Source organism: Xyrauchen texanus, chromosome 4 (genome assembly GCF_025860055.1).
Source record: "Xyrauchen texanus isolate HMW12.3.18 chromosome 4, RBS_HiC_50CHRs, whole genome shotgun sequence".
NCBI classification, from domain to species: Eukaryota; Metazoa; Chordata; class Actinopteri; order Cypriniformes; family Catostomidae; genus Xyrauchen; species Xyrauchen texanus.
The window spans coordinates 11,357,968-11,370,811 of NC_068279.1; the positions used below are offsets into that span (position 1 = coordinate 11,357,968).

Genomic DNA, 12,844 nt, shown 5'->3' on the forward strand with positions numbered 1-12,844 from the left:
CTGCGTAGTTCAAACAACCGTCTTGAAAATTTCAAGCAGTTATTATCGCATAAGAACATTCCCTAATTTACCAACCACCTCATTTAACAATAATTGGTTTATGAAAAGTATTGCTCTTAAAATTCATATAAACTGCTTTTTGTTATACTATAAAAAAAAAACTGTAGCACTTAACAATATTCCACAGTGAAGACATTTTACTGTCAAATGAAACCATTTAGACATAACTCTAATCAAAAAGAAATTCTGATTGTATTCCTTCAGGATTATAAATGGAAGCCAAACAGACACCAGTGTGACAAAGCAGAGTCTTTTAATTTGGTTTGTTCACAACCCTTTACATTATTAGTTACCACTAGAAAATGTGAGATTTCAAATCAATCATCAAATGCCAATGTAATTTTAAGGAACCCTGCTGTTTATCAAAATGCTCAAAAACAGGGAATGTGAAAAATTCATTAAACGCATTATCAAAATATTAATTCCTAAAATTTACACGCACAACTTAAGGCAAAATACATCCTCTAAAAGCCAGAAAGCATTCGGTGTGCAGTCAACAGAGATTAACCACAGATATGCCCTAAAAATCTTGCAAATGCGGTTTCTTGGAATTTAACTGGAATGATAACCAAAATTATTAGCTATGCTTATCTTTGTTTAATGTTAAAATCACTTCAGTTTACACAGCTCCTTTTTGATGACAAAATTGTAAATTGCGTATTCTTTACCAGCTTGTGGGAGCACCACAAACACAAGTGATTACAGAGTCACCCATTCTTTATTGTCTTGATATCCATTTAAAACAGAAGAGGGTCACACCCATTATAAGTTGAACATTTCCTTCAGTTATTGATGACAGAGCTGACAAATGTTTTGCCTGATGAACCCCCCCACAGAAAAAGTGTCAATTACAGAATAGCAAATTAAAGCCACAGAGAAAGTCGAACGTCCCTCGTGTGACTTTATTGTAAGGAAAAGTCAAAGATCTCAGATACACATATTCCCTAACAACTCACACAGCCTGCTCATCTAGACACTCTCAATATAACTCTTTAAAGTAAAAAAGAAAAACAACAAAAGAGGTTACCCAATGTGGGAATCAATCAATCGCACAAGCCTTGTATCGTAGCATGTTGTGTCAAAACACAAATACATGATAACTGACGACTGGTCCACAATGTATGAAAAGATGAAGGGCAATATGGGAGTTTGTGAAATGGGACAGAAGCTCACAACATCTTGATGATTGAGAAACAGACGCATTAAGTGTGGCACCAAGGTCTTGTGAAGTCAAGAAGCCAAAAAGAAAAAGTGTCCAAATTTAATTTTCAGAGTCTGTTGTAGAAAAGGGGAAAATGGCAAGTGGAGGATCCGTATGAAGCAGTGTTCCTGCACTCATTTCTTCTCTTCTGCCTTTTCCTCTTTCTTCTCTTCCTTCACCTCCTCCTTCTCATCCTCTTTCTTGTTCTCTGAACTCTTTGAATTGTCGTCTTTTACGGACAGCTCCTCCAGCTTTTCTGCCACCTTGTTGGTGCCGTTCATGTCACCTGTGAGAAAGTTGAACAGAACACTTTGGCTGAGGTGCTTGAAATGAAAAAGCAAGTTTAAGTTCTCAATTCAAGAGTAAAAGACTCAAAAAAACCTTAAGTCAATTATAATAAAAATCAGCCAAACATATTATTATGAATGTATCAGAAGGTACTACCACCTCCCAAGTAAATGGCCAGGCAATTTGTACATTCTGCAGATTACTGTTGCAGACAGAAAAAGTTTAAGGCTGTATGTCTCGGTCTTAAACAGAGTGAGTCTGCCTTCTAACATTGCAACATCATCTTACCTTCTAGGGACTTTCTGACCTCTTCTTTGCATTCATCGAACTTCATCTTGAACTTCTGTGCATCTGTAAGAAAGAGGCAATAAATAAAAATGGGCACAATCAAGCAGAAGTCAAAATCAAGCTACTGATAAAAAATAGAAAAGAAAGAAAAACACCAATGCAATTAAGATTGTAACGTTACTATTATTTAGAAAATTTCACTAAACTTGTATTTTTGTTTGAAATTAAAAACGAGTTTCACTTTTATTTAGTTTCAATACTATGTTAAAAGCATAACCCCCTGGTTATGCTTTTCTCAAGAATCTTCCCTTTTATCGTAGTAACAAATTGTTGTTTCACCCTTTTTAGAATCTGCATTACACTAAATAAAGTGCTGTGAAAAAGTATTTCTATTCTTGTGTTTTTTTTTATACTAAATTGTTTTAGATCTTCAAACGAGATATAAAACAAAAGGCAACCGGAGTAAACACTAAATATAGTTTTCAAATATATATTTTATTGAAGCAAAAAAGTTATCCAACACCTATATCACCAATGTGAAAAACAAAATGCCCCCTTAAACTTAACTGGTTGTGCCACCTTAAGCAGCAACAACTGCAACCAAACACTTCGGATAACTGGAGATCAGTCTTTTACAACACTGGGGTGGAATTTTGGCCCACTCTTCTTTGCAGAACTGCTTTAGTTCAGCCACATTGGAGGGTTTGAGCATGAACCCCTGCCACTGCATCTCAACCGGGTTCAATTCAGGACTTTGACTAGGTCACTCCAAAACTTTAATTTGGCTTCTTTTGAGAATTGACTTCGTTGGACGTTGACCTTGGCTTTTTTGTGACTTCCTGAATGAGTCGACACTTTTCTCTTGGAGGAATTCTGTAAGGTCAGCCACTTCTGGGAAGGTGCCAAGTTCTCCATTTGGAGATAATGGCTCTCATTGTGGTTATTTGGAGTACCAGAGCATTTGAAATAGCTTTGCAACCCTTCCCAGGCTGATGCATTTCAATCACTTTTTTCCTCATCATTTCTGGTATTTCTTTCACCTCAGCACAGTGTGCTACAGGTTGAGACTTTTTAGCCAAATTCATGCTGCTGAAAAAGTTATATTTGGGTGTTGATTTGATTGAACAGGGCTGGCAGTAATCAGGCCTGGGTGTGTCTAGTCCAGATTAACCCCATTATGAATAGTTTCATAGTTTTGGGGATTTAGTTACTATGGGGGAAAATACTTTCACACAGGCCCAGTTGTTATTGTATAACTTTTTTGCTTCGATAAATACATCTTATCATTTAAAAACTGTATTTTGTGTTTACTAAGATTTCCTTTATTTAAGATTTCATTTTTAAAACAATCTAGTATGAGATATACACAAAAACAGAAGAATGGGGGCAAATACATTCACAGCACCGTAATAACCTAAATTTGTAGCTTTTCCATCAAATGAATACAACTAGTCCAATATATATATATATATATATATATATAGTTAATCTAAATAAACTAACAACTTTATTTATACTCACTTTCTGCATTGAGGAATCGGATAGCCAGCATCTCTGCTTTGGGTTGTTCATCAGCAAAATCTGCATGTGTGTTCCACACCCAGGCTCTGTCACTACCTGCGTTTGGCTTCAGCTCCATCAACGGCATAACTACAGCAGAGGATTTTCATCATTTTGTTAAAAAGAAGAACAGTTAACAGCAGCTGAACAGAATGGATGCACAGTGTCGTTAGACTCACTGTTGTGGTTGGCACAAATTTTGAGGGTGCGATCTCTTCTCATAAGAAGACGAATGGAACCCTTCTCTTTGTGTCGCAGGAGTTTGACATCACCTGTACCACGTTCCTTCCACTCAGGGGGGTCGTTCTCACTGGCAAAACGGTACAGCTTTGCCCTCCTAGACAAAACCATATCAAAGAAAGTTTCAGCTATACACATTTTTCAGCTTTCATACACTTTATTTTTGTGGGTTATGTTACCCCTCTGATGCACTAATTAAATAACAAAGGGGACATTTTTATTCTTCTGATCCAGAAAATTATCATTTGTAATTTTTTCATTTTCCAAAAAGATGTTTGAGAAAGTTACACATTTTTCTTTTAAAACAATGATGGAAATAATTTTAGATTTACTTTACTTGTATCACCATGTTGAAGTTTTCTTTTTATAAACATGAAACCATGACATAAATTATACAGTCATATAGATGGTGAAAGGTAGTTACTGGTTTGGGAAAACATCACACAGCCTGAATTGTTAAAAATGTTTTTTAAAGATCTGACCACTGTTATTTGTTTAGTTTTACTGGCATTTCAGCAACCAGGCTATTCACATGGCAAACAAAGGTTAATCAATACATATTTACAATATTAGATAAGACACTTAAAATGTATCCAATATAAAAACTGTAAAATCTGTTCAGATGGTACTTGCATAAAAGCAGTCTAATCGTTCCAAAAGATTTACAGTTCAGTAAAATGTGCTTGATGGTCATGGGATACGGCAAGGTATCCAAATGGGAGGATCTTCATCAGCGTCAGTAAAAACGCATGTGTTAGTCTTGAATGACCCAGTCAGCATCTGGTAAAAACTATTTAGTCATGCCTAGATTACATTTTTTTAGAGTAATTTCTTTGGACCCTTGGGTTTATTTCTTATAATTTATTGCTGTTGCACTCATTTCATTCTGATTGCCACTTATTGGTGATATACAAGTTTATTAATGGTCTGAGGTCAGTATGAGACATTCTGAGATCTCAAAGTTTAATGCCTCTTTTGCCACCATACATGCTTTTTACATTTTCTGCCAAATCCCAGCACCCAACAGAGGATAATGTTGAAATCCTTCTTCTGTAATCGATAGTGGGTTTTTCTTTCAAGGTTCAGGGGGTAACAGGCCAAAAATGATACTGTCTTATGTTGTCCAGTTTGATGTTCAAATTCTCACAGTATGGTTTAATCCTTATTCCAAAAGGTTTGATCATTTTAGGTCTAGCTTTATACAGCCAAGAACATTCTGGTTGGAATACTGGTGTAAAGGCTGGATTACTTGGATTGGCTTAGAGTTTGACAGCATATTGGAAGGCCAGTTTCAGACGCCTATTCTGGAGGGAAGGTTCACCAGAATCTGTATAAAGGCTTTGAATGGGACTTGTTCTGAAGGCTCCAAGAGCTAGACGTATTCCCTGATGGTGCATTGTGTCACGCATTTGAATGTTCTCCCGTACTCACGTAATCCATTCAGGATCTAATTAATGTTCTGTAGAAATGTAAAAGAACGGTAGTGTCCGCACCCCATTTGATATTGGCCAGGACTTTTAAACTATTCATTGTTTTAAAAAGAAAATAATTCTCAACATCTTCATATGTGGGATAAAGGTGAATTTATTACCACAGACAAGGCCTAAGAATTTGAAATTATTCACTACTTTAATGGGTTCTTCCTCCATACTCAACTCTGGGTCAGGGTGTAAGGATCGGAGAAATGCATGCATACATACATACTGACTTTTGTTTTGGAAAATCTGAACCAGTTCTTTCTTATTTATGCATAGTTGTAGCTGTCGTACAATTATATTCATTTTTTTCCCTCTACAGCATATGCATAGGTCATCAACATATTAACTTGTGGGGGTCAATAACTTTGATTATGCTATTGATTTTGATTTAAAAGTCACTGAAAGAATGCTCCCTTGTGGTACTCCTAGCTCTTGTATATGTGGATTTCATAGTGTAGTTCCTACTTGAACACGAAAACGTCTGTTTGTCAAGAAGTAGGAGATAAAGATGGGTAGGTTGCTCAAAGACCTCTACAAACTTGGGCTCAAGAGTATTCCATATCTCCAGATGGTATCATAGGCCTTCTCCAGGTCAAATAAGACAGTTACAGCATGTTCTTTTTTAATGATGCTGTCCTGGACAAAAGATTCAAGTCTGATAAGGTGGTCCTAGGTGCTTTTGCCTCTTCTAAACCCACACTGGTAATCACTAATCTTATGCTCGGATTCCATTTCAGACGGTCTTTGATCATTCTCTCAATGGTTTTGCAGAGATGGCTAGTCAGATCTATTGAACAATAGTCGTTTACATCAGTATGATCCTTACCTGGTTTGGGGATGGGAATATTTATTGCTTCTTGCAATGAAGGTGGTATATTCCACATTTTCCAAACATTATTAAAAATCTCCAGGAGTAGTAGCAGTGTTGTATACGGCAAGTAGTTCAGAAATTCCTAATGGATTCTTCATTGTTTTTTCATCTTTCGAATCAGGTTCCAGATTTTTTGTGATGTGTATTTGCTGTTAAATTAGATACATAGTTTTCTCCAACTCTGACTTTTTGCATATTTAATAATCCTTTATGCTTGTGCTCGGCATATCTTAAATCTTACTAGATTTTCTTCTGTTCAGTCTGCTGAAGATTCTCTCTGCTTTTTTCCGAGCATTTATGGCTTTTTTTCGAGCTTTAAGTCTTAAAGTATTTTTCACTTCATATGTGTGTGATTTCCTCCCCAGTGACTGTTGAAGTCACCTGCAGGTATGTAGGTGGTTGGGAGTTGATCAGCAAGACTGTTTAGATCTTGAAGTGTAGGCAAGTAAATGGAACACAATGTGATGACCCTATGGAGGGTTAAACATACAGCTATTGCTTGTAGATTACCATCTATTGTGACTGTGAATTACATTCCGATGAACTAAGATGCTTACTCCTCCTGAAGGACGTTGTATGTTTGGTACAAACCTTTTTAGGGATATTTGACTATTTGGTGATAAGTGTGTTTCTTGGAGCCAAAATGCAAGAGGGTTAAATAACATGGCTAGTCATTGAAGTTCTGCAATGTTTGCTTTGACACCTTGACAGTTCCATTGAATAATACTGTTACTTGTCAAGTTGGTAACAACGAAACTTGGACTCTACTCCTACTCTTAGGAGATGGACTCCGACTGCGGGGATCCAAGACCTCCACCATATCTATATCTTATATATGGTCAGCTTTCCGTGGCCTGTTCTCCTGACAAGCCTTTTGTTGCTGTGCTTTTGTGTGGCTTCTTTCCTTTTGATATTAGGGAATGTTCCATTGTCAGATTTGGTTCTTCACTAGCTCTGGTTTGTGTTTGACTAGTAGAGGTTTGAGTGCTTTGTGCTTTCTTTTATTGACAAAGGTAGGTTTTTGTTACTGATTAACTGAGGTTGGTCACATCTGTCTAATCTGACCACTGTAGTGGACACCATGCACCAGATTAAACGCAGATTATTAAATAATTGCCGATTGTGATTATTGCGCACTTCAAATTTCAATAATATTTCACTATACAAATAAGGTATTTTAAGTGAATATAGAAATGCCATGAACACAGCCCTCTAAACTCTTCACTCCACCAGTCTCATTGACCTGCACTGTAGACAGCAATCAGAGACACTAATGTCTGTGCAAAGATTAACCACTTCCGAAGTCCTCTGATCGGATGCGTGCACCGTCTGGTATGGTTCTTACAAAACCCCCTCAAAAATATAAGGCAGAATTTTGATACTGAACACAAAGTGCTCGATTTTCCTTTTAATGCAACATTCCCATTATGACAAATGTTCTTGGTTGTTTCAGGTTTATGCATACATGCATGTTAATGATACACAGCTACACATGAGATGACCGCTTAATCCATTTCTGTGGAGATGATCAAATGAAGAAACGATTTCAAACACACACAGAATCTCAAAGGTCGTCCTCCATGTGAAATAATGGGTTGTTGGTTTAATCTGAGAGCCTTAAAATATTAAGTCAAAGAACAAACTATTTTACTACCGCATAATATAATATAGGCCTAAATATAATATAATAGTCAGGCAGGGTTCCAAAAACCAGGTGTAAATGGATCAAGACTACGGGTTGACACAAAACAGACATTTCGAAAATTGATTTTTAAATATACCTTTTCACTTAATTGCAACCCTGTGCAATACTTTTAAAGTTTAAAATAATTCTAACTTGATATTTATTGTAATAATTTACCCCTATTTTTTATATGATGCCAATTAAATACAAATAAAATACTTCTTAAGATGTATGTGTTTGGGGGAAACATTCAGGGGATAAAAGGACTCACATTTTGAAAAGTTCCTCCTCATCCTCTTCTAGAGTTTTGACATCCTGCTCTGGTAGTGAGACTATGGGCTCAAAATGTGGGTCATGGTTGGAGTCGTTTTCCGTGGATGTTTCATGTTCATCTTGTGCCTCCTGGAGGGGAAAATTATAACAGCAATTTTTGTCAATCAAATTTAAAAGAAACGCTATATCGTCATGAACAAGGCAAGTGAGTAATGATCCTGTCTAATGCAGCTGACAATTAATCGTCATCAATTATTAAATATTAAAATGACCTTGAAAAACAAAAATGCTAATTTACAATTGAATTTCCTCAGAGCATGTGTTAAGCTTCCATACTGTCCCACTCCTGTCTTTGTGGCCTTGCTTCCAAAATGCTCATCAGGTCAATGGACTGAATGGCTGTAGGATTTGGAAGGATCAGTCTCTGGAGTTTGGCCTATTGTCTGCAAATGTGCTGCTTCAACCAAACTTACACCCACTAGCGATAGTGAACCTGGACTTCAAATGCTGATGATGTTGGTTGGGGCAAACTGCTTTCACATGCACTTGCTGGTCACCACATAATATAACATATCCGTGAAGGTCTTGTAGAGGATATTCGTGAATTTTAAGGCGTTCTGACCAAAACTAAAATGGCAAATTTCCAACTACTGTTGGAAACTTTGTGCAGGATCAAACCACTGTCCGCTAAGTGTGTTCAACCTCCAAATCCACATCACCACGCAAATTAGATTTTTACTACATGGCATCAATTAGTATAATATCTCAGTAAATGTTCATGTCTAAAGGCGTGACTTGCATGAGTGTCTAAAGAATGGAACCGTCAGCTAGCAACAGCTAATAAACGCCTAAAGCGGCCTAACTGCATTTACAGCGCCTGAAACTCGTCATACCCAACTGTTTTGACTCCATAACGCAAATAATGGTAGCAACACTCAAATCGACACAGACATACAAAGAGGCGGTGAATAAACCGGCTCTGAACGTCACATGTGCGCCATGTTAGCAATGCTAACATACAGGCTAACAGTGTCGTATCATCGAAACTTACAATTACCAATTCTAATGAACCATTTTTGTACAGGACATATCATGGACATAATATGATAATAAAACACAAAAACTTAGTCGTTTATTAATGCGTAAAGCTGCAACCAATGCAAGTACACGCACAAAAGCGTATTTTGACGGACGTTGCAGGTACTATTGAGAGTGTAGCGTGTTTTTAATAAACTAGTACATTTTAAGCCGTTTAATAACGCTATTTTAGAAAGAATAGTGACCAAAAAGAGTTTTAATGCATAATATCAAAACGCTTGAGGTAGGAACCGGAAAAAACAAACAGCCGGCATTTCCCGTTACCCTTTTACAAGATCCTCATAAACATTTATCTTCATAACAAAAAACAAAATAACCTTCAGTTATCCTCTGAATGGGACAGGACATGAAGATGATAACACTCTTACCTTCGGGTCCGCCATGGTTTTTGCAGATGTTTGAAGATTATAGAGAGTTTCTGTAGGGGTTGATCAGCGCGAGCTCGTGAGATTTCACTCCGCTGTTTTCGCGCGCGCCTAACCGGAGGAGAGCGCTAAGCGCCGAAGACGTCACCACACCCCCTAGCAACCGCACTTCAGTGGCTGCGCTCTTATTGCGCAGAGTTGGATAGGTGCTGTTGTCAATTCGTCATTATAAATTGCATTCAAAATAATTAGTTGAAATGACTTTATTGGGAAGATGTTTTAAATTGTAAACAGCTTTCAGAATTATGACTGGAGATCCATTTGTTGACCTGGTGTATAATTCCTGTGGCAAGTTTAAACAATTAATTTAACATGCACCATGTGGAAGAATTGGCAACAATATTTATAAAAATAATAATATGTACAACACAAACATTTTCGTCATTTACTCCCCCTCATGTGATCCCAGATATGTATCAATTTTCATTCTTATGCTGCCTTTATGATCTTTTAGGAGCTTCAAAATTTCTGTCCACAATTCACTTCAATTGAATGGGCCTACAGAGCTGAAAAATTCTTCTTGAAATCTTTGCTTGTGTTCAGCAGAAGAAAGAAAGTCATATCTGGGATGGCATGAGAGGTACTAATTATTGAAATAAAAACATCTAAAAATAAGCCACTAAAATATTATTTGACTCTTGATGGATGTACTGTTACGTCATCTTCTACAGAGTAGAATTTAGCTGTTATATTTGATAGCAATCGGTCCTTTCTGATGCACAAAAACGAATTCCTCCATTCATGACCTCAAGACTAGATTCTTGTAATGCCTTACTGGGAAGATGTTCTGCATGTTCAATAAATAAAATGCAGCAGCTAGAGTGTTGACTAGAACCAAGACATAGGATCATGTTAGTTAAATGTATAATTTCGTATATGTTTTTTTCTTAGAAAGCTTTGAATGGTTTAGCTCCACAGTACTTACATTTGAAGTCAGAAGTTTACATACACCATAGCCAAATATATTTAAACTCCATGTCTTAGGTCTGTTAGGATCACTACTTTATTTAAAAAATGTGAAATGTCTGAATAATTGTAGTGAAAATTATATATTTCAGCTTTTATTTCTTTCATCACATTCCCAGTGGGTCAGAAGTTTACAAAGATTTTGTTAGCATTTGGTATAACGTTGCCTTTAAATGGTCTAACTTGGGTCAAACATTTTGGGTAGCCTTCCACAAACTTCTCACAATAAATTGCTGGAATTGTGGCCCATTCCTCCAGACAGAATTGGTGTAACTGTGTCAGGTTTGTAGGCCTCCTTGCTCACACATGCTTTTCAGTTCTGCGCACAAATTTACTATCCGATTGAGGTCAGGGCTTTGTGATAGCCACTCCTGGGACTGATTTGCACTTTTCGCATTACTACGTTCATCTCTAGGAGACAGAATGTGTCTCCTTCCTGAGCGGTATAATAGCTGTGTGGTCCCATGGTGTTTATACTTGCATACTATTGTTTGTACAGATTAACGTGGTACCTTCAGGCATTTGGAAATTGCTCCCAAGAATGAACATGACTTATGGATGTCTTGGCTGATTTGCTTTGATTTTCCAATGATGTCAAGCAAAGAGGCAGTGTTTGAAGGCAGGGCTTAAAATACATCAACAGGTACACATACAATTCAGTACACCTCCAATCAGAAGCTAATTGGCTAAAGGCTTGACATAATTTTCTGGAATTTTCCAAGCTGCTTAAAGGCACAGTTAACTTATTGTAAGTAAACATCTGACCCACTGGAATTGTGATATAGTCAATTAAAAGTGAAACAATCTGTCTGTAAACAATTGTTGGAAGAACTACTTGTCCTGCACAAAGAAAATTTCCTAAACGTCTTGCCAAAATTATAGTTTGCTAATATGAAATCTGTGGAGTGGTTAAAAAATAAGTTTTAATTACTTCAACCTAAGTGTATGCAAACTTCTGACTTAAATTGTAAGCGACCTTTGCTATATTCCATCACGTTCACGAAAATAATACATAGAATATCAAAATCTAATAATTTCTTATTTGGCTCCTAAACTTTGGAATATTTGGGACTCAGACACACTCTCTCAGTTTAAATCTAGACTGAAAACTCATCTCTTCAGCCTGGCAAACACCTAATATATCCATCAACTCAATACATAAGCTGCATTAGTCAGGTCTGCCAGAACAGGAAACACATCTCGTATTCTATAACTCTGCTTTAAATTGAATGGCATGTACACACACTAATATTATTCTATTAGTTTCCCTGTCTCAACCTTGGGAAATACATCCCGAGGTTACCAGAGCCTGATCCAGCTTCGGTCCTGCCTGATGTTCGACTACCACTGGGTCGCTGAGTGATTATGACAAACTGCAGCATGTGCCAGCCAAACTTAACTTCAGTCTACTGAGACAGACTTCTCATAGGATGAATTGATGCAAACTCAAAGACATGTGATTCTTAATGAACCACTGTCTGAAGCAGTTCACCAAAATTACCTGCCATAAGCTTCCAGCCAGCTGCGATACTGTTGTCCCTCCTGGTCAAAGGAGGGACAACACTCTCTTAAAAAAATTAACTACATAGAAAATAAATTAATCAATAACAAACGCCTCTTTTAGGAGTTTAGTTGTTATAGGATCTAACATACATGTTGCTGATTTTTATGTTTTGATAATTTTTGTCTTCTTGACCTGCACCACTGAAGGATTGAAGTTGCTTGTAGGGAATCATTTTAATCGTCAGGGGTCTGTGGCTGACAGATGCATCATTCCAATTTTGTTTCTGATGATTTAGATTTTATCAGTAAAGAAATTCATAAAGTCATTACTACTATGCTGTGATGGAATATATGGTTAGTTTTATTCCTAACCAATTTAGCCACATTACTGAATAAATACTGGGGGAAACATTTTCAATGAAAAGTAAATTTTTTAATGGGTTGGGAAGACTTGGAAGATACTATATAATTTGTATTTTTGTTTTGTGTTCTAATTAGGGTATAAAGAGAGTCATAAGCGCTTAAAATTACATGAAGTTGAGTTATATTCAACCTACAGTTGAGGTTCCAAGCGAGCCGAGCCAATACTAAATGTGATGTCAAAATCCTGTAGATCACATATTGGTCAGGGAGAATTGTCACTACCAGCATCACTGGATTTCCGATAAGTAAAATCAACCTGCTAGTTTTAAAGTTAGTAACAGCGATAGCAGTATAATTTGTTCAAGTGACTTTTGAATTGTGAAAAAAGAAATGGCTGTGCACAAAACCACGCCGTGGTCAATAAACAAGGTGCAGACGGTCCACTCGTTAGTGATGAGCGAAACCATAAAGTCTTTCAAGAAGTGTCTCAGCTGTTGGCCGCACACGGCTACCAACGGACCTACCAAAAGTGTAGGGAAAAGTAAA

The 12,844-nt window shown here is 37.0% G+C and overlaps 1 protein-coding gene and 1 non-coding gene across 2 annotated transcripts; both read right to left on the reverse strand.

Moving 5' to 3' along the window:
• Nucleotides 1-302: 302 nt before the first annotated feature.
• Nucleotides 303-9,546, reverse strand: LOC127640985 (ran-specific GTPase-activating protein-like). Its single transcript, XM_052123724.1, has 6 exons — nucleotides 9,410-9,546; nucleotides 7,942-8,072; nucleotides 3,577-3,734; nucleotides 3,359-3,487; nucleotides 1,838-1,900; nucleotides 303-1,547 (listed from the first exon to the last, which is right to left on the reverse strand). Exons 1-6 carry the CDS (start codon nucleotides 9,422-9,424, stop codon nucleotides 1,396-1,398), a joined length of 648 nt encoding a protein of 215 aa, XP_051979684.1. The 5' UTR covers nucleotides 9,425-9,546; the 3' UTR covers nucleotides 303-1,395.
• LOC127643343 (small nucleolar RNA SNORA77) lies at nucleotides 1,683-1,811 on the reverse strand. Its single transcript, XR_007970495.1, has one exon. It is a non-coding gene; the product is annotated as a small nucleolar RNA SNORA77 (small nucleolar RNA).
• Nucleotides 9,547-12,844: the final 3,298 nt, after the last annotated feature.

Excerpts from the sequence above, each read along its gene's own strand:
- LOC127640985 (XM_052123724.1), bottom strand. Across the intron at positions 3,488-3,576 it reads AATTTGTGCCAACCACAACA|TTATGCCGTTGATGGAGCTG; the intron begins GTGAGTCTAACG and ends CCTCTGCTGTAG. Across the intron at positions 1,901-3,358 it reads CCGATTCCTCAATGCAGAAA|ATGCACAGAAGTTCAAGATG; the intron begins GTGAGTATAAAT and ends TCTTTCTTACAG.